Here is a 24,602-nt window from a genome sequence, read left to right as displayed (position 1 = left end):
CAGACGCTAGAAGATGAACAAAAGTTGTTTGTTGTTGAAAGCTGCCCTGTTGTTTTATTGTCATTTGTTGTTGTTGCCTGAGAAAGACACTGATGATGTGTCTGCATTAAGCAAATGTCATGTTGTTCAAGTTCATATGACTTTGAGAACACTGATAATATTAAAGGAATGGTGCTCACAGAAATTTAATTTTGCAGTTAATTTATTTGTCTTAAGCCATCAATGGTGACTTTTTTTTTCTTTAGTAGAACATTTAAATAAACCTTTTTTTAGATGAGTCAAAAACTTCACAAACAATTCTAGATTGCGTGTATTACCGTTTAAATCTAATTTAATTAGCAAACAATGATAAATGTGACCTTAGGTCCTCCAAAGTTAACACAATCTTATTTAACCCGACTGAAGTTTAAATTGTTCCCTAAAAATGTTTCCTTTTGCAGTACCTATTTTAGTAGGTTTGATTTGGGAAGGTAATGAGTTTGGAATAGCATGAGGCTTAGTATACTAAGATTTTCATGTTTGGTTGTACTTACTTACTCGCAGAGCCATTTATATCGAAGTTGATATTTAGCCACGCCATATTGGTGTTTCGTAACGTCTAGTTTTTATGAGGTGGGCCATTATCCCGATGCTCAACACCCAACCTGGAGTGCCAGGGTTTGGTTGTACTACCCCTTTAAGTTGTAGCCTCTCACAGACTTTTTATTTTTTAAGGTATAATTAAGGTTCAAGCATTTTTGTGAAGTCTCTGTATTCTTGTTGTGCTGCAGTAAGCTGCTGAAAGCAGTTGAGAAATACTTAAGAAGAAAAAAATGAATGCTTCTTGAAAGAACATGCATCATTACAGAGCTCTGAGAAAACCTTTCAAACACTTGATTGCAACAGAAATTGGCCTATGACATTCAGTTTTTGTTGTACAGATAAATCGTTCCAGACCGTCTCCAAATGTTTTTGGTTTGCACTGATGGCCCACTTCCACAAACATAATTCTTTTCCCAGAGTAAAAAGATCCGCTTTTTTTCTAAGCTGGTTTGACGCCTGAGTTTGGTTCAAAACAGGAAAGATTGCTTCTCTGCGGGTTGTGTTGACTGATGGAAAGCCAGTGTCAAACGTCTTCCCCCTAATACGTCAACTTGACGTTGGTGGTCTTATTAGTCATAATATCTTATTTTCTCTTCAATAAGATTGACTGCCTTTTCCAATATAGCCATACTATATAGTCATCATCCTGTCTAGATTTTACGGCTATAATGTTTAAGAGGCTGTTCCTAAGATGAAATAATATGTGTCCAACTGTTGTTGAAGCAGATACTATAGTGTCATGATGAAATAAAGGCTCCCTGCTAAGGTCGGCTATTCTTAGCATAAATGCTACTGTGCCAGGAAGTCTCTGAGTCTAAGGAAGGATGGGAGGGAAAACCATGAGTACTGTATACTTTCTCACAATTGAAGTGGAAATTATATTTGCTCTCATGTACATATTGCAGTAATTTATTATTTTTTTTCTTATTGTCTCTATTTCCTTGTAACATTTTCTTATGACAGTTTTGAGCCTGCTTCATGCATAAGGCAAGCAATATATTAATCTTGATACCCATTCTTACAGATTGCAGCAGTCTTACTGCATATATTTAGTTTGGACTAAATTTATTTTAAATGTTAAATATATATATATATATATATATATATATATATATATATATATATATATATATATATATATATATATATATATATATATATATATATATATATATTGAAGTGTTGTGTACATTTTTAGCAAAACATTATTACTTTTCAGCTGAATTTTAGGTCAAAATAAAGTGACAGGTGATAGTTTTAATAATTAGAGAAGATCCAAGACTGCATTATAAACTACTTTTGGTTGATGGCATACATGGATAAACGATCCATTACTCATTACTGACATATATGTAGTTTGTCTGTATTTCATGTTTGGAAATAATTAATGGCTGTTATTTAATGGATCAATTCATCCTGGTAAACTGGAAATGACTTTTATTTTGTCTTTGGCCCTACATGAGGCTCCCACACTGAGCTGGTGCCCTTGGGCATTTGTCCAGTCACCCATCTGTTCAAAACAGCCCAAATACCGCCTCAGATGTATTACACTGCTAAAACTTTGTCAGTTTGAAAGTTCAGTGCCCCGTAATGCTAATTCACTTGCATGCTATTTGAAATAAGCTTAAGCCATGTAATTTACACACAATAAAGGCTAATTTATACTTAAAGTGCACTCATATGGTCCGGCGCAGCCTTCACACGGTCGTATAGTCTTCGTCGTGGTTAATGCAGACACTGACGTGTACCTCTCAAAAAAAGCAACCACACGTCGAAGTGTAGCTCTGTGATTGGTCGACTTGGTAGTGGTGACTAGTGTGGGTGGTGCTGAGATTGTTCTGTGAAGGAGTTCCAGATGGGAACTTTTGTTTTATGTTTACCTTATGATTAAAGTAGTTGCACGTCTGCTGGTTCCTGCTTCTGAATTAGCAGGTTTTAGCTACCTCTAGCATTCAGAAAACAAAAAAAAAAACCTGCCAAGAAACTTGACACAAAGGGACGTAAAAATGTCCTGCAGAGCAACACAAACAGCATGCAGAAGTATAAATGCACAGCTACACAGCTGCATGTACCGTGGGTCACACCGATCACTCGACACAGAAGTATAAATCAGCCTTAAATCATCATGCGGCACATCAAAGTGTAATTCCAACAGACAGAAGTTTATTCCCACTCTGGCACTACAGTTAACTTACTGCAAAAGCGTTCTGTGTCTATGATCACAGTCTCTAAATTCCATCTCTTTTTATTTTGTAGGTCAATATGGGAAACCCCTAAACAAGTACATTAGGCATTACGAAGGCCTGTCTTATGATACAGACGTCTTGCACAGCAAACACCAGAGGGCTAAAAGAGCGCTGTCACACCAGGACCAGTTCATCCACCTGGAATTCCACGCTCACGGCAGGTAAGCCAAACCAGTCTCCCTTGTGGAATACTGCATATTTTCGTGTTCTGGTTTAATACTTGTCATCTGAGCATTTATGAGAGGAAACCAGCATCACAGTTCTTATGTTCCTTTGGGGCTCACCCTAGATTGTTCTACCTGAGGTTACACTTTTCACAGAGCATTACTGAGCACTAGAGACCTCCGGTGATTCAGCGCTCCAGGCAGTGCGGAAACAAATTGATCAGGCTTTGATCTTTGGGTCTGGCAACCAGCCCACTGACAGAAAGCTTCCCATTTTTGTGGTTTGCTAGCATGTCTTTAGGCAGTTTTCAGTTCACAGGTTGTACAGTTGGTGCCACATAATTACATCCGAGACAATGCAGTAATATGCTAGGTCAGCATTTCCACAGGAAGTGATGTGCATTGTTCTGATGCCTGTTTTTTTTTTTTTTCTTTTGACAGGAACTGTCTTACCTTACATTTTTATGACATAATGTCTCACTAATACAGCTCTATAAAGTAAGTTTAATAAAGCTGCTTGCTTTTCACTGCTCCATAATTAATCTACAGATTTAGTCTGACAACCTATTAATGTACTCTCTATTTCAGTACAAGGACACATAAGATAAATTTATTTTTCAGTCACTGATGGAGTAGAGAGGCTGATGAAATTGCAGTGGGTGATCATGAAAGAAATACTGCACATTTAATACCTCTGCAGCATCTATAGTGTGATGTTGAATACCTCAAAAAAGCCTTTCAACTCACCTCTTCATTTGCTTAAAAATATTTACAGCCTTGCCCTATGAAAGCCTCTGGTGCATATTTATCAGAGTTTAAAAGCACAAATGTACAGCTTGTGTTTTTGTTAACGCACTTGCATGAATGATTCATTAAAAGAACTTTATCTGTACAGTTTTTTACAGTCTAAAGAGTTGCGTGTACAGGCAGCAATTTTGCAGCAGCAGAGCGACAGGATATTATTCATTTTTAACAAGTTGGCGATTTTTCGTTGACACAAGCAAAACATACCATTGGCAAAGAACAAAGTTGAGCCAAGCTTTACTTTATGCAAATAAGCAGTCGCGCTTTCATTTAAACATTTATTTGCTGTGCCTCGAACTGGCCTACATAGACTTCCGAAGTGCTTTACTGTAAAGACCTGTGCCCAAATGTTTTGTTTTTTGAAACCACATTCTACAGATGCCTGTCTGCAAATTTTAACATTCATTTTAGCTTGTACATTTAATCAAGCATTTAGTCGGATCATCTTGTTACAAACTAACAAACATATAGGTTTGTTTTATTAGACTTATTAGACTTTTATTAGACTTTTATTAGTGCTATGTTTTCCAACCGGTGTGATCAGATTGTTTTTACTTGTTGTATCTAGAAGCATCTTAACTCCATAGATCTCTTTTTCATTCTTTTTATCTTGCTTCTGGCATTTTTCAGCCGAAGTTTTTCCTTTCCTCCCACCCTCTTATATGAAAACGAGCCAGGGCACTGAAAGACCTGAGCCTGCTAAGCCCAATAACCTAATCTTCTGCGTGTTCCTGTGAGACAATGCTGAAAGCAAGTCGGCAGTTTGCACTCATCTTGAGGGGCTGGTTTAAACCCGTGCGCTTTTGTGATAACCATCTTTTCTATGCTTTGGAAACATTTATTTCAGAAATATAGTAAATCTGTTTTCATGAATGCACATGTGAAGATAAAAGAGTAAACCCAGATCAAAAACTGTTGAAGTGCACATTACTGTAGTGTACAAATTCTTCCTTACACATGTGCATAAGCACCAGCCTATTCCTTTGTGTCATTACAAAGGAATACACTAAAACATGCACGCAAGTCCACACAACCATCTGCTATCTTCCTGCCTGCATGTGAGTGAAAGCGTGTTCAGCAGCCTAAAAATAACACATCCCAAGTGTTCTTTTATTTTCACTCCCTCTCTCTCTTTCTCTTCACATGAAATTAGACTAAAGGAAGACAACAGCTTACAAAGGAGGCACTGTTATCAGTGGCAACATGCCAAAATGGAGGCATTATTAAAAAGTCATTTTGGACATTTAGAAAAAACGTTGGGGAGCCGCAATATTGAAAATAGTGTTGGACTCAAATATAGTAAAACCTCCATGGTTCAATACACTAACAGAAATTACGTTTTTTGCATTTAAATGAAAAAATTGTCACATTTTTCCACTTAATGGTGCCCTATAAACAAATTCTGGCTATATCTAGGTATAGTCGAATAAAAAGTGATCAGTATATGCAAATGGATATATCGTTTTCCTGTTCTCATGTAAATTCCACTAGTGTGAAACCCCGCTGGACAACAGCCCAATCAGAACACAAATCAAACTGTAACATGACTCACGAGCCATGCCCTCATCATTTAAATGTGAGCCTATTCAGGTCAAGGATCTGGACCTCAAGAGTAGCTGTATCACGAGGAGAACACTTAATGTGGAACACTTAATCTTAACTTTTATTTTGAAAAACGAGAGCCACAGATTGTTTACTATGCATCATTGAGCAACTACTGCCTAAGACATGTTCAAACTTACCTCAGGATGCAGAATGCTGTTACAGATTATTCACCTTATTCTTTGCATACAAGCGGGCACAGCCACTTGAATCTTTTTGGCTCAAGACTTCCGGTCTCATTCACTTCCATTCATTGTTACACGATAAAAACAGTTTGATGTTGCAAACTGATATTTTCATATTATATTATTCTGCTTTGTCCGTATAGTCATGCAAACACTTGTTTGTAGTGCAAGTAGTTTGACCGTTTTCTGCGGTTTATTATTCCTAGTCATTTCTCCCATATACAACTGTATCAGAAGTTATAAAACAATCGCAAAAACGAGTGCACTTCCACATTAAAGAATAAGGTCTTAACAGTTTGCAGCTCCACTCTGAAGAGACATAAAGTATGTTTAATTGTATTTTTTGTATTCTATTGTGTTCATTGTGAAGTTTGATTTGTATGTTTTAACAAGAACATGTGGACTGCTGATTCATGTTATGCAGCTTAACTGTTATCGGTTTATGCAGTTTTCATTGACAATATAGCTTTATAATTCAAGACGATTAATCTCTATCGATTTGTCAAATTTTATTATATTTTAGACTTTATCTACTACAGATCTGGTGAGCAAAATAGGTTAACGTTACTCTCATGGGTTTATATTTGTCTTGTGTTCAGTGTACATCATGCTGTGTGTGTCTGTCTGTCTGTTTGTAAGAGCTGCACGTCAGAGTGGAGCTAATATTCAGACCATGAACCTATGGGTATTTTGATGGCGTAATAATCAAGCGTAAATTTATTTATTTTTTTTACGAAAGCCATCAACCTTTACTATGTAGATGAATTAGTAGTTTGTGTGTAGTACTATGAGTTTGTGTAAATGTTTTCCAATGATGGTTTGACGCTGGAAGGGCATCTGCTGCGTAAAAATGTGCTGGAGTAGTTGGCGGTTCATTCTTCTCTGGCGACCCCTGATTATAAAGAGATTAAGCTAAAAGAAAATGAATGAATGAACCAGTGCAGTATATTAGAATGTATATTCATGTGCTGGAACCGAATGCGCTCTAGATATGGATGCTTTCACGTGAAAATGAAAGCCATATGTGCCACATGTCAGAGCATGAGTGCATATGGGACCAAAATCTCATGTCCCTATTCAGGTTTAAACTAAATTTCATAAGCTTTTTATATTTAAACGTTGAACTTCAAAGTGTGAAAAGAACTCACACAGGAAATCTCAGTGCTCATCTGAAGCGTTGAATAAAAGTTACGATGCGCAAATGAAGCCTTGCTTCTCAATGGTAAAACTTTATTATGACCCATAATTAAGTCAATGTGTTCAACTTGAATCTTCAATGGGTTATGCCTCAGCACATTAACATTGGAGAAGTTGTGCTGTCTATAACTTTCTCATCGTGCTGCATCTGTGGATTGTCTTAAAGTAAAAACATTATATTAAAGAGAACATTAAAGATTACATTAAAGCGAACATTTCTGCTCTCTTTGTTTTTAATTCAGTATTAATAAAATGACACTCTTGACTGAATGGCTATATAGCTCAATAATGGTTAACCTTTATTTAGTTTATACAGCGAAAACTGTATACAGTGTTATTTTTGATTATGGTATTCAGTTTTTTTTACTGAAAATAAATTAATCTCATATACCGAATTGTACCGAAACTTTGAATCTAAAACTAGATAATCAGACCGTGAGAAGATTGTAGTATTGGACCCCTAGTTGGTACTAAATTTAATCAACAAAAGGGTCCAAATGTTGTGCAATTGCACAAAAAAAGCTGCTTGTTCAAACTACTTATTTAAAATGAGTTGTAACAATACAATGCCTAAGTTTTCGGGGAAGACAAATTAATTGATTTTTGTTCAATCAATTCAAAATTGTAAAAACCATTGTTAAATTAACTAGTTTGGGTTGGGGTGACATGAAGGTATTATGTGAAACCCAGCATTTTTACATTGTGGATTGTTTGGATGCAGTGAAGAATCCATATGCCTTTAGAGTCCACATGAACCAGAAGCTGTGATTGTTTTTTTTTGTTTGTTTGTTTGTTTGTTTTTTCCTAATGTGGCGCATTTCCTGGAAAAATGGAATATTAAATGACAAAACAGCAGGTGTGGCTTGTTTTTTCTACTGCGAGCTGAATGGATGTATAAAGTAGCCATTTCCTTCAAAAAGATCAGGAAAAGGGTTTAAGCAGTTATTACAGCTTCTCACCATTTCTGTTTGCTGTCGAAGTTAAGGAGTCACAACCAATTCCTAAGACATACATAATCTGACAATTTAAATGTAAAAAAAAAAAAAACGGGAAGTGCATTTTCACATTTTAATTAGATTAGAAGGGCAAACTATTTTTTGTTTCTTAATGATATGCACCGATGAATTGTTCACCACAAATCTAGCTGTGTGAGCTTATAAAATCATATAGTTAGTTTTGATTTCATACTAATTTTATACTTAAATATGTGCTTGACACCTGTATGTATAGAAAAGTACCGCCTCTCACACATTCTTTGCTTCAGTCAACTGTCATCTGTTTGATGCATTCTCTCAGGCTTGTTCATTTACATTGGCTTGGTATGTCATAGGCTAAAATGGGTTTTAGTTTGAATAATTTTAAATGCAAGTGATCTCAAATAACAAATAATCAGAAATGCCTCTCGACTGACCACTTGTGATTAGATCACTAAAAAGAACATTAATACCCAGTGAAAAGAGGGACTGAGATGCATTAAAACATTAGTCTGTCCAATTTAAATCACTCTACAATTGCGTTGATACATGGTGTAAATGGGACACTTGTTCATATGAGCTGAGAGGGCTTCTTTCTCCCATTGGACTTCAGAGGTCTCTTTGAGAAGCCATTATGCTCAAACATGATGAAGGTCATCTATTGTGAAGAGGATTTTGGAAGGCAAAAGTGTGAGTCAAGTTGAAGTTTAGGTGGAGGAACTGTTGAGTGTGGCACAGCATATGAAGTGGCCATTTGTCACGTGTGATGGAGTGTTTTCCCTTTGATATAAATTATTCATGAATCAGCCTCATTATGTTTGGATGCTGAATTTAATTATATAATAAGGTTAAAGTGCTTATTGAAAGATGGCGTATATATTCATGTGTCTGTAAGTTCTACCTGAGAATATCTGATAACTCAAAGTGAGATGGAGTTGGGTTTCTGATTAATCTAAAGGTGTTTTACTGCTCCTCTAAGAAGATTCATCATTCAAGGGTTGAGGATCTCTGGGATTGATTAAACCTTTCTAATGAATGGATGGATGTCGTTAAATGTAAATAAGTTGCCTTTACATCAGTAGTCATTGTTGTGCCAAGTATATTAATATTATACTGTCTTACTAGTATTATTGACTTCTGAAACGACAATGGCCAAACTATTCTAGGGTTCCCAAACAATTAAAATATGTTCCATATTAATATATTAAATGCATTAAAAGTTGTTAAATGAATGAATTTGTTTTAAACACACTTTACATTAGTTTTTGATTAAATAAATGAAGAAATAGCCATTAACAGTAACTTGTATCATACTGACCGTCATAACAAGTATGCATGGGGCTTTGTTTTGTGGGTATTATTCTCTCTGGCCCAAGTAGTTCTCTGTGGTGACCTCTTGATGAAAAGAGCTAGTGTGTTTTGTTTGACTGCTGGAATAGTTTGCATGTAATAAGTCTCTAATCTATTATAATGCTGTTTTGTTTAGTTCCTGACATTAACTCAGGAAGTCAACTGTATGTTCAAACACGTAGTGTGGCAGGGTGTGTCTAAAGGCAGTTGTCCAAGGCTGAAAGCAGTGTATTGTTGTGAAAGGACCGGTGCTGCAAGACTGTGTGTGTGTGTGTGTGTGTGTGTGTGTGTGTGTGTGTGTGTGTGTGTGTGTGTGTGTGTGTGTGTGTGTGTGTGTGTGTGTGTGTGTGTGTGTGTGTGTGTGTGTGTGTGTGTGTGTGTGTGTGTGTGTGTGTGTGTGTGTGGAGCACTTGGTGTGTTTTGCCTATTAGGATTAGTGGTTTAAGCCACAGTGGAGCATCATGCTAGAGGTGGAACAGAATGAGCCCTGAAGCTAATCTCTCCAAGGTGAGCCCACAGCAGAGAAGCTCGAAGAGTGAATGAATATTTAACAATGCAGGAGGTTCACGGGGGGTCACGCATCACCGTAAGACTTGAGCTTAGTCAGTCTGAGTCTAGTGACTAAATACTGATATGCACATCTCTTACCCGATCACCCACTTCTCTCTCCCTGAAGGACTAGCGTAGTCTCTGTACAGTTCCTGGATGTTGCTGGACCTCGAAGAAATGTCAGGTATAAGAGGTTATTTTACCTTACAGTACATCAACAGTCACTTTATAATTCAAGGTGACTTGCTATACATCTCTGACAGTCCCTCCTGAGCAACCCAGACTACAGTGTCTAGCTCAAGAGCACAGTGGTGATTGTATAACAGGTATTGTTCTCAGTCATCGTGAATGGGGGTTTGGACTGCTGTTAACTTCATGGTGACAATACTGAGACACTTAAGTCTCCCGTAAGTTCCTCAAGTCCTTTCGGTATTCATGAAATATATGCTGTCTGTGGCATTTTTCAGTTTGCTAAACAAAGCTGAACTGAGAGCTTGTGATTTAACCTCCAGGGAAGTAACTGTATACATCAGCGTCACAGAAGCGAGAAGGTAGAGGAGGTTTGTTTGTCATTTGTTTGTTGACTGTCTTTCAGCTTTTCGGCTCACGTCAGTCTGTTCCTGTGGGAATCCCTTTGTGATTTCCCGTTTGGTTCCTGTTAACTGTTTACTTTGACTTCAATTCATATTTTAAAAACAGTTGTTTTGTAAGTGGATGCAGAAAATATTGACACTGTGTGGGTAAGAGCTTTTTTATCATCTGTTTTGGATATTGATTGATTAGTTGTTGATATGTAAAAAAATATTCAATTAAAGGTGCAGTAGGTGACCTACCTAAATGCTAACATAATATCTTTGAAACACAATCCCTTCCTTGTCGTCCAAAGCCACGCCTCCTGAAATCACGAACAAGCACATCAAAGATGACAGAGACCCACTAGTTCATGTCATTCGCCAGTTAGAAAACTTTAGAGTACTTTTATAATACTACAATTCTGAACGTTTTTGTTAGCTAGCAAAACTTGTCATCTCTCACTCATCAGTCTCACTCTCTCACACACTGTCCTAAAGTGACTAGTGTATGCTTAGTGCTTGGCTGGCGCGCTGCAAGACTTACACTTATTACTAAGCCAAAATGACATGTTATTTCAGGGCGAATATTCAGAGTAACATGGTAAACAATATAGGGAGCGCAGGTCGTCAATGCTCAAAGGTTGTCAATGTTCAAAAAAATAACCTATGTTAAACCAACTTCACCTTAGTAAAGCAGGCTAGGCGGAATAGCGCTTACGTTTTATTGTTAAATTAAATAAAAATCTGCATTATCGATGCTGTAGAAGGTCTCATATTAAATTGAAAATAGTCGCATTAATCTATCGCTGGAAGATTTCAGTGGCTGAACAACACTTCTATGCATATAAGTTAACTCATTCGTAACAACAAAATCTACATCAGCTTTGCATAACTAAAATAGTTTTAAAACATTGCATAATCTGTCTAAAGGAAATACTTCTGCCATGCTGTCATCCTTCCTGCAGCGTGCAAAAGTAACTCCAATATTCGTTCAGGATTTTAAAGTTTTGATTCAGCATTTGAATTTAGTGCTGTCACTTATGTTCATGTGACCGCATTTCGGCGGGTCTGCGTGAACGGGTGCACAGATTTTTAAATCTACATTTGCTGACAGACAGTTTGGGCTACTTATCAGAATTATGGGAATTATCGGCCCGACAATATTTAATTGCACAAACATTTTTTAGTCTTATACCTTAGCCAGAATATAAAAAATTAAAAATACATTTAGAAAATTTACTTTAGTTATTACTATTGGAATGTGAAGAGACTTTCAACCAGCACAACAAAAAAAAGACAATCACCTACTGCACCTTTAATAAATGTATACTTTAATAAATGTATACTCATTCACTGCATTTCGTTGCATTGTACTTGTACATGTGTAATGAAAATAAAGTTTAATCTAATACTGAAAAGAACTGAAGCCAGAAAATAGAAAGACAGTAAAAAAATACCTTCTCTTTTTTTATGACAAAGTTCTGATGTGTGATTTCATCGACAGACTAATAACATAGTGTTTCTCACTCTACTTGAGTGCATGGGAAAAAAAAGAGACACCAGCACATTCAATGCATACTCAATTTTTTTAACCGCATGTACTGCTAGCACATGCTCTTTGAATTGTTTATGCACTACCTAGTTATTTCAGAGTTAACCCAGTTTCACTGCTAAGAAATTGAGGAGATGGAACAAGTACAACAAATCACTGAAGATGGCAAAAAAAGTCTGCTTTGACACGTTTCTGTGAGCAATATTAATGGTAAACACTACTCTGTTTTGGAGTATAAAAACATTTTTTGTCACATTAAAGCCTTAAAGAAAGAGCGTAGAAATCCACAGACAAGCATGTGTGGCTCTTCTGACAAGTGGATCTTCTTAAATATTGCACTTTGAAAGGCTAAGTATAAATGGCAAAGTATATTTTTGGCTCAAGTGATCGTTTTAGGGGTTTCTGTTTGACTTCCCTGCAGGTCGCCTGCTGTTCTCATCCCATTTCAATTCAAGCAAAAGTCCAACAGCTCACTTTTTACCTTTGGCTACTCATCCCATGATGATTCCTGGTTGTCACCCTCCACTTCCCCTGTAGTCATCATTCACACAATCATCTCCACAGTCCTCCTCAAACTCCCCCTGGTCTATTACTGCTTCCTCTTTATCTTCAAACCATATGAAAGCCTATTTTTCTTGTCATCATCATTATCATCTACAACCTTACGACCTTAATTTTCTTCCTCATCCTCAATCGCTACCTCACTCTTATTATCTTCCTCCCTGATGTCCTTAGAAAAGGTAAGGGAATGTCAACACCACATTGTCCATCACCTCTTTGTGGAATTCAAATGCAGGTCTGTATGTGCCACATGCTGCCATGTTGGGTGGTGGAAGTAAAATGGGCCTGTACATTTTAATTAAAAACCAAACCTGCCAATTGTAAATGTCCCCTAAATCTCACTCTTGCTATGTGGTTGTGGTACTTAAAAGTTTGTAGAGCACCAATCCTGAAGCTAGCTAAAATACTGACAGTCTTTTTATTGTAATATCTCATTCATCGGTTATTAACCATAATATAAAAATAAATATTGATTAGCATCTGCTATAGCTTTAATATCAGGATATTACTTAATGTATGCAGTTTTCTGTCATGTTTTCACAAAGTAAAATACACTACAACATTATTAATTCTGGTAAATTCAGCTCTTACATTAAATTCTGACATTTGCAAAATAGTAGGTGGTAGCAGAAAATGATTCAGACTTTGCTATGCAGACAGCGAGGGTGTTAAGAGATTATAAAGCTGCTCAGTGTATATATTAGCTGGACTTTATTGATTACACACAGCCATGATCACAGTGAAATCCCCTCTCATTCCATACAACAGACTGCATAAATATACCAGTCTGCAAGCACAGGGTGAACCAGCACATTAAACAATTGTGTGTGTGTGTGTGTGTGTGTGTGTGTGTGTGTGTGTGTGTGTGTGTGTGTTTGTGTGTGTGTCTGATGTTTCTGTTTTTTCCAAACGCTGAGGTTGCACTTCTGCCAGTGTGTCATTCATTCATTGGTTTTCTAGGGTAAGCTGTAGATACAATATCTGAAGTCTGATTGACTTGCTGTAATCACTGCAGGTATTTGTAGAGAGTGTCTTTTTTGCTGAGTATATGTGATATCTGATATACCTTGTATATCTGTTCCTCTCTGTCTTTCTCTCCTTTCAGAACTTTGTTCTTGTACCTGGAATTACAAAGAGGTTTGTTAGTCTCTAAGAAGGTCAGAGAGAATTACCAGAGTAATTTGCCTCCTGCCCCTGGCTTTCAGAGATAGCAGCCTGGGCTTCACATGCCCTCCTCAATACTGTGAATAAACTCACTTGTTTGTTTAGCTGGAGTGATAGGTGCAATATCACTTCACTGCAAGAACTCAGCCAAACCTGCTTCCGCACACATATAGGATATTTCCTGTGTAGAAACTTTGAATATGTGCTGTCTTGACACAATCTCGATCAAAATAACACTTCGTTTGATCAAAGGCTTCACTGTTGTTTTTATTTAGTCTGACTCATTTGTATTTTATTGTAAATAGTTTGGTTTTTAACAAGGTGTTACACAAGTGACAACTTTCAAAAGTTTTAATTTCCCTGCATTTCTAATAAAATTTTTGATTTGTGAGTTAACCTCAAAGACATTTGACCTTTTTTTCCTGTAACAACGTCTTGTGTACAAGCATAAGCTTATAATCATCATGGAATTACATTGGTTAATGAAATCTTAAGTGAAAATTTCCCCCTCAACCAAGAGGGTTGTCATCTAAGACCCCACTCATTTAAACACCTTAAAGATTTTTTTGCTCAAGTATTAAACTAATTAATATAGATGCTCCGATCAGGATTTTTGCAGCCGATACAGAGTATCGAATCCTTGTCATGGTGATCGGCCGAGATCCAGTACCGATTCTAATACTTTAAGCTTCATAATGCATTAAGTAGATTTTCCCTCTAAATATGATACTTAAGTGGAGCTTTCTTCTTATCTAAATTAATAAATTAAGGTTGCTGGATATAATCACTTAAACATATCCATATGTGCAAGTGCAACTTATAAACTCCTAAAACATTACCTGCAATCGGTTCATAAGATCGGCCAGATTGGTGAATACCGATCATGTTATAAAATGTGATTATCGTCCGATACTGATCTTCGGCCAATCAATCGGGGCGTCTCTAGTAATTGATGCTCCCTGTTTGTCATCAGAATTAGGAAAACAAAAACATTATTTGTGTGATCACATAAAACATATTATGCAGAGGATTAGTCAATATGATTGTTTTGTAAGATTTGTAAAGCAAAAATGATTAGAGAATTATTCAGAACTTGACGAACAATGGTTATTTGGAGGACTGAATTTTTCCAAATCAATCCGTGGATTTAATTTGACCAAATAACCATCAAACCAACCTAAACAGAAGTGCTTTTTATTAGAGCTGAGCAGTTTTATGAGGTGATTTGTTTTGTTGTTGGAACTAGTTAAATACTAATAAAGCAGTCATTGTGTAATTTAGCAAGTTGGAGCAATAAAACAAAATCCAATTTTAGGAGTTGTGGATCTTTTACAGTGGACCCTGCAAATTTGAAATATTTTTGAGCATTTTGATCGGTATGTTTTTAGTTTGTTGAAGGTGTTGTTTATAGGAACATTGTATTTAGTTTTGTCTAAAATTACATGCCAGAGATAGAATTATGTCAAGTCAATCAGCTCACCAATTGATTTTCAACCAACAGGTAAGATCTTGTATTGATTTTCAACCGCAATGATATATATTGAAGACTATTAACAGTAATCTAAGTTCATTTTACTTGTGCTGGGTACACCCTAAATATTTTAAACTCTGCTGAATGTTAAATGCAAGTCAAATTGGAGAAAATCTGTGCTTTGATGTGAGTGACAGCTTTACAATATTGTGTATTATAATAGATGCAATCTGGCTGAAATACTCACACAGTATGAGCATACTTGGGTCACTGTTCTGTTTTATATTCTTACACATATGCCTACACTTTTCCCTTGAAAGGGGTAGAGATGAAAATATTTCCCATTAAGAAATACTCTTAATTTGGAGGGGTTTCTGGCACTTCCATCTATCCCTACGCCTCTTAACCAAAATAGAATCGAGCCGTGAGCACATAAATCTAATGGGTAAAGGGAAGTGGGAGGCCTATTCGTTTTGACTGGAAATTACATTATGTAGGATGGCGTTCATCCAATGAGAAAGTCAGATTCACAACAAATTAAAATTTGGGGAAGGAGACACAAATTTAAGACAAAGCATAGCAGGCGAGTAGCCATTTCCTTTGTATTCCTTCTTTTACAACTTGGATCACAAGCTTCTTGTATGCTTACTTCCAATTGAAGTGTGTACACACATTTTTTAGATTTTTATTGAATAGCATTGAATGTTTTGGGGTGTTTGTATATGTAGAAAGCAGTTTTAGTGCGTGTTTAGGTGCCGTGCCAAATCTAGTTTTGCAGTATTATTATAATTGCTTGATGCTAAAACCAGATTAAGTCAAATTTTTGGAGTGGAACTAAATGTTACTTGACAAACATTTAGAAAAGTCAATTGTTAAAAAGGCACAGTTTTATTATCACCACTCCTTGGCTGTGCCAGAGAGCTTCTGAACTTTACAATGGATTAATTTAGATTGTGATGATTGTTTTTTTTCCAGGTCTTATCCACTCGTGCTGTTACCCAGTGAGAATAAAAGTCTAGTTTGCCAAACACAAATGAGCAGCAGTAGATTTTGATTGCATTAGCTATTCAAACTGACTGTTAAAACTTCTATTTAGCATTTTCAAAGTATTTATTTAGCATTTTCTCAATTTATTTTCCCATTTAAAAAATAATTGCAGAAGTGGTAATGATATGATGATTTTATAACTCTGCTAAGACCAATAGACTTGTGTTGTCACATTTTTGTAGTCATGAGAGGGAGTCAGTGTGCATGTGTGATTAACATGCCATTTCTTTAACTTGAAACAAGCGAGTAAGGGTCACATGCACTTCATGTGATGCATATCTCTCCTCTCCTACCCTCATATGAGCTCAGAGAATAGAGAGATTACGAAAAGTTGAGTATGAATGAGCACAGTCTCTCCTTGCATTGCTCCTGAAATTCCTGAATAAAGTGTGAAAGGCATGTGATCACAATATGGTCCATTCTGTCTTTGAGAGAAGTCTCAGATTTCTTTTTACTCTGTAACATTAGTTGTATTAATTCAGCGTCACATACCTACTTTGATGCACAGTTTTTTTTATAGGTGTGGTGTTTGGTATTAGAAGCAAAACAGACAATCGCTGAGCAGCCATAAGCTTAAAAATAGTAAATGAAACTTCAATGAGCATTTCCCTGACTGTGATCTTCAGCTTTTTGATGTTTTTCCTCTTTGTGAATGTACTTTAAAAAAACAAAAAAAACATTCTCTTTTATTGAGGGGTTTCGGCTGTTGTCCATGCTCTGTATTGATCACAGTAAAGGGACCTGAAGCACAGAGGTGGCTGAAATAACAAAGGAAGTGTGGAGAGATCAGAGCAGGGTTAAATAAGGATCTGACTGCAGGAGAGCTCTTTTATTTGTGGTAGTCAGGGGCTGAACTCATTTCTTTTAAATTGAATTGGGATCAGGATGTGTTTCTGATCATTGTGTATTTCCCCTTTGTAGCAGGTTCCAGTTCATTAAAATTGACAGCTCTTGTAGCAGATAGGTTTATTTGGCTGTGATGTTTTTCTGGAGGGAGCTTCCTGGAAAAAAAGATGTTGTTCAAGAGGTTTAAACATTTTAAAATTGCTACAGAGCTCAAAGTAAATCTCGATTTGCACTTTTCATTGAGCTTTTTCAGAGCTTTATGTAAAACAGTACAACATGTTTTAACCAGTAATTATAAAGACTGAATAAATTGTATTGCACTAGGGCAGCTTTGTGTTTGTGTTGCATTGTTTTTTAAAGATATAAAATATGCATTTTTTACTTAAACTTTTGACAATTCTTCAGTGGTAAGTTTACCAGTTTTAGTCACAAGTCCCGTTGTTTAGAGAAAATAAAGATGAGTTACAGTATAACAGAGCTAAAGATTTCTTTAGCAGACACCACTATTGGTTTCATCTGCCTTTCATTCTCTCTTTTGCTCATTCTGCTCATACAGTTGTATCTTTTTTTTTATTTATTGTATTTCATGTGATTTACTGGAGATGTTGACTCATCACCAGATGGTTTCTTTATCAGGTTTGTACCGAGAAACTCTTGGAAGGCATTGCTGTCCATTCATCAGATGGATAACAGTGCCAGCACCTGATCCTCTGCTGCTGTGCTCTGATGTTGTTGTTCAACTGCACTCACTCACTTACTCACTCACTCACTCTTATTGTTGCCTCTCTCGGTAGTCTAACCCTTGCTCCTGTGCTTCACACTTGTTCCTGATGTTTTGTCCTGTTTCTCTAAATTGGATTTGGATTGAGGTGCTCCTCTAAGACATTCTACAAGAAATCTACTAATCGCTCTGGCTATAGCCAGCATCTAATAATGAAAGAACAATATTGTAGTGTGGTACATCATAGCAGTACACAGTGGCAATTATATATGTGCTTCCAGTGAGAGGAGGTGTTGCTTCGAGTTAAGAATGCAAGTACTATGATTTATTTAGGTGTCTGGGGGAAAACATTAACATTAAAAATGTGATATTCTTGCCGGGTAAAGTACATGGTTACAAATGAACAAGGAAAAAACAGATTAGTTAAATTCATGAAGCCATCAAATGAAATACATGTATGAGCTATAGCAAAAGATTTGGAAAAAAAAGTACAAGTTACATTGGGAGAAAAGGATCTATAGTGGTGCCTATCTAGAACCTAGATCCCTCTGAGCTTGCTAACTAAAATGAAACTGTGAAAATTAAACTGAAATCTTCGATGCATCCAAACTGAACACTGAACAACAAGTAGAATTTTAAGTTCACAGAAAAGCACTAGATTGGTCCACATAGAGATGACGATTAACAGGCTCGGGATCCAATCAGCAGTGACCTGATATGAAAAAAAACATAGGGGAAAAAAAAAGCAAAAGGGGAGAGCAAAAACGAAAGGAAGAGAGAGCGAGAGCAAAATGCAAACAGAACTCAGGAAACTTAACAGCAAACTTATAGTTTACCAAAACATATTAAACATCTGTTTGTCATCCCTCCTGAATGGCTACCTAGGGAAGAGACCCCTAGGACAACCCAGGATGGGCTAGAGGGACTATGTTTCTGTACTTTCCTGGTTACGCCTTGAAACCCCCTAAAGGAGCTGGAGGAAGTGTGGGGAGAGGAAAGTCTGGGGTTCCCTGCGGAGACTGCTGCTCTTGTGACCTGGCCCCGATAAGCAACAGACAATGAAATTTTAAATAACACAGAAATGAATTCCTGCATGTTTTACAATGTGGGTAAATGCTGCCGTCACCAAAAAAGCCCTTTTATGTAAAATATTAAATACATTTCAGTGATTCCATAGTTATTACACAACACATTTTCAGAATTTTTTATGTTTGTTTGTTTATATTGAAACGGGTTTTACCAAAATAATTTTTAGAATTATTATTTTCAGGGAAATTATGAAGTGTTCAATACTTATTTCCCCCACTGTAAATAATAAAATCTATTTATTTTAATTTTATTAACCTAATATCATACATTTTATATAAACATAGGCGTAGATAATTACAAATATGTAACTAAACTGTGCCATTTAGCTCTGCTTTGAATCACATATTTATTGAACTTGTTTGATTTATCATGGATTATCAGGATAATTGACTTCTATCTAGACAACAGACATGCACTTCACAGTTATTTAACCATGGCAAAATGTCAGACTACAGTTAAAGTCAGAATTATTAGCCCCCCTGTTTATTTTTCCCCAATCTCTGTTTAACTGAGATGAGATTTTTTTTCAACACTTCTAATAACTGATTTATTTTCACTTTGCCTTGATGACAGTACATACTATATTTCAAGACACTTCTATACAGCTTAAAGTGACATTTAAAACTAGGCAGGATATGGTAATTAGGCAAGTTAGCCTACAGAACAAACCATTGTTATACAATATCAAAAAATATATAGCTTTAAGTTGTTAAAATGGTTTTTAAATAATGAAAAGCTGCTTTTATTCTAGCTTAAATCAAACAAATAAGACTTTTTTCAGAAGAAAAAATATTATCAGAAATACTGTAAAAATCTCCTTGCCCTGTTAAACATATTTGGGAAATTTAAAAAAAATAAAAAATTCAAAGGGCGGCTAATAATTCAGATTTTAACTGTATGTATTTAGATTTAAATAGATTTAAATTTTTATTTAGTTATTAAGGGTTGATAAGACTACTATTTTGTTAAGACACTAATGTTTGCTTAGTTAATTTAGAATGAATAATTTTTTTGAGAAGCACTTCATAACAAACCTTTTAATTGAGTTGAGTTGAAGTGGATGTAATTAAATAATGGCATTTCAATTGTAGGCATCAGATTTCTCACCAGTGCTGTGCTCTTGCCCGCAGTGGTGCAGTCTGCAGTTAATTCTGTTGTATTGATTCTGTGTGGCATGCAACATTGAACACAGACAGACTGGCAATGAAAGTTGATTCAGGCCTGCTCTGCACTGCAGGATCAATGCCGTCTCTACCGTCTGACAATTCATTCCCCATTTTCATGGTTTTTGTGTACTCTTAGAGCAGGTGTCCAAGTGTATAGCCCTCCAGCAGCCAGATGGGCCAATCTGTGTCTTAGTAATGAGTCCTTATAGTGTGGTAAAAATAGGTAGCTTTAAAGAGGAGAGAAGGACAGGAGGAGAGAAGAGACAAGCAGATGAGACAAAGTCCAGCTCCGCGAAGTCAGAGCTCTGATTTCTGCTGTGATTCACAGCCTGCCTCAGCAAGAGACACAGTCCAGATTCTCTCAAGGTCTCTTTAGCTCTCTAACAGTGTGATCATTTATTTATTTAATTTTTTCATTTTGCCTTCTCGTTCTTTTTCTTTTTGTGTAACGATATTAGTTAATAAAAGTACTTTACTATATATTAAATGAATAGATTTTTTTGTGATGGAATTGATATTTATGAAATGACATTAAACTTTTTTGTTTGCTTTTATTTAAATATATTTATTGCAATGTGCGTATCTGCAATAGTCACATCGCAAATAGGCATGGGCCGGTATAAATTCTAAAGATATGACCTTGGATTACAATATCAGTTTCACGGTATCACGATATTGTGATTACTGCTCTAAAATATATTCTTTTTAAATGTCTGGGTACAAAACTATAAAAAAAAATTCCCCTTAGAAACAATATATTCTATTTTTTTGAAAGATTTATGATATTTTGTAACAGTAAACACGTCTATATAATTCAAATCAATCATTGACTTCTGCTTTCTTCATTTGTTTCAAAAACACAGATTTTTTTTAGAATTTAAAACGGCATCTTTGGAGATATATATATATAACCATGATTTTTCCAAATCGTGGTATACCTTGAAAACGGTTATCGTCCCATGCCTAATCGCAAAGATATGCAATGTTGAGTCTAAGGCCCTAAGTTTTGGTTGTAAAACACATAAGTTTTGCTACAATTATTTTATTTGTCCACACTACCCCGAAGTTTTTGAGCACGAACATCTACATAGACATCTATAGACATACTACATAGACATACTACACAGTCAAAAAAACTCAAAAGATTTAAGAGAAAGAAAATTAAGCTGTAGAATGGCTCAGCCAATCACCTGACCCAAATCCAATATAAAATACAAAATAAAGATCAGATTTGTTAGACAAGACCCACTGAACCATCAAGATTTTTACACTGTTGAAGTCTGTGTAAAAATCACATCTGAGCAATGCATGTGTCTTCATTCTTCATAGGAGAGGTGTCTTTAAGCTATTCTTAGATTTTTTTTTATATTAAGACTAGACACGAGACAAACAAAGTTATAAAAACATGTTTTGCATTGCGGTTATTTAATTTGTGTGCCGGAATACTGTTAGACTCTATAGAAAACCATCAAACAGTGCTATTCAAATTACCTTGTGAAACTGTATTCATATTGCGATATTAATCACAGAAAAAAATGCAATATCAGATTTTACCAGTATCGTCCAGCCCTAATTTTAACATGTTTACAGTACACATTTTTACATTTGTAAAAATGATTACTTTTAGAAATAATCATGTTGTTGTTTATTTTTCATTTTAATTAATTGTTTACATATTTAATTGATCATTTGTTTTTGTTTTCTGTATTAATATCAATAATTATTGCTGTTAGTAATATTGAGGTATTCATTTTATTAAAAAAAAATAATATTTAATAATTCCTTGCATTTGTATAGCGTTTTTCTGGACACTCAAAGCTCTTTTACACATTAAGGGGAATCTCCTCATCCACCACCAGCGTGCAGCATCCACTTGGATGATGCGACGTTAGCCATATTGCGCCATACCACACACTAGCTGACTGGTGGGCAAATTTGGCCAGGATGCTGGGGTTAAACTCCCACTTTTTCCAAGGACATCCTGGTATTTTTAACAACTACATAGAGGTTTAACGTCTCATCCGAAAGATGGTGCTCACTAAGCAGTATAGAGTCCCCATCGATATACTGGGGCGTTAGGACCCACACAGACCACAGTTTAAGCACCCCCCCACTGACACTTTTGGCAGCAACCCAGCTTTCCCATGTGGTCTCCCATCCAGGTACTGACCGGGTGCAGCCCTGCTTGGCTTTAATGGGCGACCATGTGAGCATTGCAGAGAACTAGCTGGCGGCTGTTTTAGTGTTCTTGATTGTTGTGCTCATTAATGTTGTTATTAGTGTATATTTTTGTTAGAATAAAAAATTTTTGGATTTTGTAAACTTATTGTTAAATAAAAATTAATACATTTAAATATTTTGTGTGGTGTGATTTAGAGTTTGCAAAAAGTCCTGCTATTTCCTGTTCTTGTTCTGTTTTTGTAAAGATGAGAAGTGTCATAGAGTCTGGATCGGGTTAGTGAGTTAGCCAGTTGTGTAATAAAGGGATGTTCTTCTCATCAGCGCTTACCTCCTCTGTCCTGACCCAATTCATCTTCCACCTCTCACAGTCATTTTTATTATTTTATTCCTCCCTCTCGCTTTACATCGCTCTCTCTTTAAAGGTTGTTTCATTTTCAGTTCCTGTCATTCTCTCTGACACGCAGACTGACTCACACTCAATATTCCAGACTGTTTACCGCCTCCATATCCCGTCTGTTATGGAGCACTCTAGTAAAGCGTTCCTTTATGGCTCTGTAGTAAACAAGAGCCGCATCATGTGCTCAGTAAATCTCCAGTTGCTGTATCACTCTGTCCTCATAGGCTCATGTAGTTAGCGTCTATGCTATCTGGCGTCATCACCATCATCTTTTCTAAGTGAGTGCCATTACTTTGCTCAAGAAATCCACTTAGATTAAGAGGCTGAGCTGGTGGATGTCACTAATTTCAGATGCATTATTGTAAACATAATCGAAAGTGTTGAGTGCTGGGTAATTGCATTGCACGTGCTGGTTTGAGTAAATTGGGTCTGACTGGGATCAGGCGGGATATTACTGGAACTTCTTTTTGCAGTGAAAGTGATGCCGTCAGGGGACAAAAGCTCGCAGTGGGAACCCATATGGCTCTCTTTGGCTTTTAGGATGTTCACACAAAGGATTTTGGGCGCTTGTCAACTGGAAGAGAAACGCTATGATTGACTGTAGAGCTAATGAAGGCTTTACTGGTGCTCAGCTGATGAGGGGGCCGTGACCGTCTCTTCTGGCTCTGAGGGCGAGTGCTATCAGAGTCTAATGATCTGTTGGTGATGGTGGGACCCATTAAATTCTCTAGCAGCAGTCTGCTTGCATATTCGGAGTGTGCTGCAGAATAAAATGGATTGCGCCTGTAACAATTGCATCTTTATCACTCGTTTGTAATATAATTAGAGTGGGCATTCTGCTTGGGCTGCATATGTGTTTGTGATTTTGTGTGGTTGGGTTTGCCCAGTTCGTGTTTTGTCATTCTAGTGTTTAAAGGCTGGGAAATATACCACTTTCCCCTTCCTGCCATCTCATGGGGATAAATCTGGCCCTCTACAGTAAGAATGAGGGCAAATGCTGCTGATTTGTTTGAGAAACAACATTGGTCTCTAGCAGATCATCTAGATTGGCCGTCGTTAAATATGTATTTTAGAGTAAAATTTTCTTTTGTGACTCAATTTATGCTGATGTATCTTTAATGTTTCTAATAGGGATACATTTAATTCATATGCAGAAAATGAAAATGCATTCATATAAAGGCACTCCATGCTTATGTATGTATGTTTGTATATATATATATATATATATATATATATATATATATATGTGTGTGTGTGTGTGTGTGTGTGTGTGTGTGTGTGTGTGTGTGTGTGTGTATATATGTGTATATATATATGTGTATATATATGTGTGTGTGTGTGTGTGTGTGTGTGTGTGTGTGTGTGTGTATATATATATATGTGTGTGTGTGTTTGTATATATACATGTATGTGTGTGTGTGTGTGTGTATGTATATATGTATATATATATATATATATATATATATATATATATATGTGTGTGTGTGTGTGTGTGTGTGTGTGTATATGTATGTGTGTATGTGTATGTGTGTGTGTGTGTGTGTATATATATATATATATATATATATATATATATATATATATATATATATATATATATATATATATATATATATATATATATATATATATATATATATATATACATATATATATATGTGTGTGTGTGTGTGTGTGTGTGTGTGTGTGTGTGTGTGTGTGTGTGTATATATATATATATATATATATATATATATGTATATATATATGTATATATATATACACATATATACATAAAGAGCTGTATTGTTATTATATATTTATTTATTTATTTTATTTTTTTGGCTTTATATTCAATACAGACTATGTTATCAAGTTATAAATTTGTTATTAACAATTCTAATAATTGACTGAATTAATGATTAGATTAAGATTAACACATTAGTCAGTAAAGCAAATTAATGTTTTGCTGGAGCCTAATTTTGACTTAACTTTAAAATTTGACCTAATTTTAAATGTGCTTAAAACAAATTAACTTAAAACAATAACATGCAAATGCACAATAAACGCAATCTTATGAGTAATGCAACCGTTTATATTATATTTTAGTACAGTGTTCAGTTTCACTTGTGAAAACCATTGATGAGCCTACATATTGTAAAAGACAATTGGAAGTTTACAGATCCTTTTGCTATGATCGTAA

The 24,602-nt window shown here is 35.9% G+C and overlaps 1 protein-coding gene across 7 annotated transcripts in view; it reads left to right on the top strand.

The window, feature by feature from the left end:
• Window positions 1-24,602, top strand: part of adam10a (ADAM metallopeptidase domain 10a) — a 78,713-nt gene that overhangs the window by 17,672 nt on the left and 36,439 nt on the right. For 5 of the 7 annotated variants that reach the window (XM_087259697.1, XM_087259701.1, XM_087259700.1 and 2 more), the window contains exon 2: window positions 2,839-2,989. In XM_087259697.1, coding sequence (XP_087115823.1) covers window positions 2,839-2,989 — 151 coding nt within the window. Of the gene's footprint in view, window positions 1-2,838; window positions 3,012-24,602 lie in introns of all 7 variants that reach the window. The other 2 variants (XM_087259699.1, XM_087259698.1) reach the window with 1 other exon arrangement.

The sequence above is a fragment of the Danio rerio genome, chromosome 7 (genome assembly GCF_052040795.2).
Source record: "Danio rerio strain M-AB ecotype USA chromosome 7, GRCz13ab, whole genome shotgun sequence".
Classification (NCBI taxonomy): Eukaryota; Metazoa; Chordata; class Actinopteri; order Cypriniformes; family Danionidae; genus Danio; species Danio rerio.
Note: the sequence above shows the minus strand (reverse complement) of the source record. Positions and strands in the feature narration are given on the sequence as shown.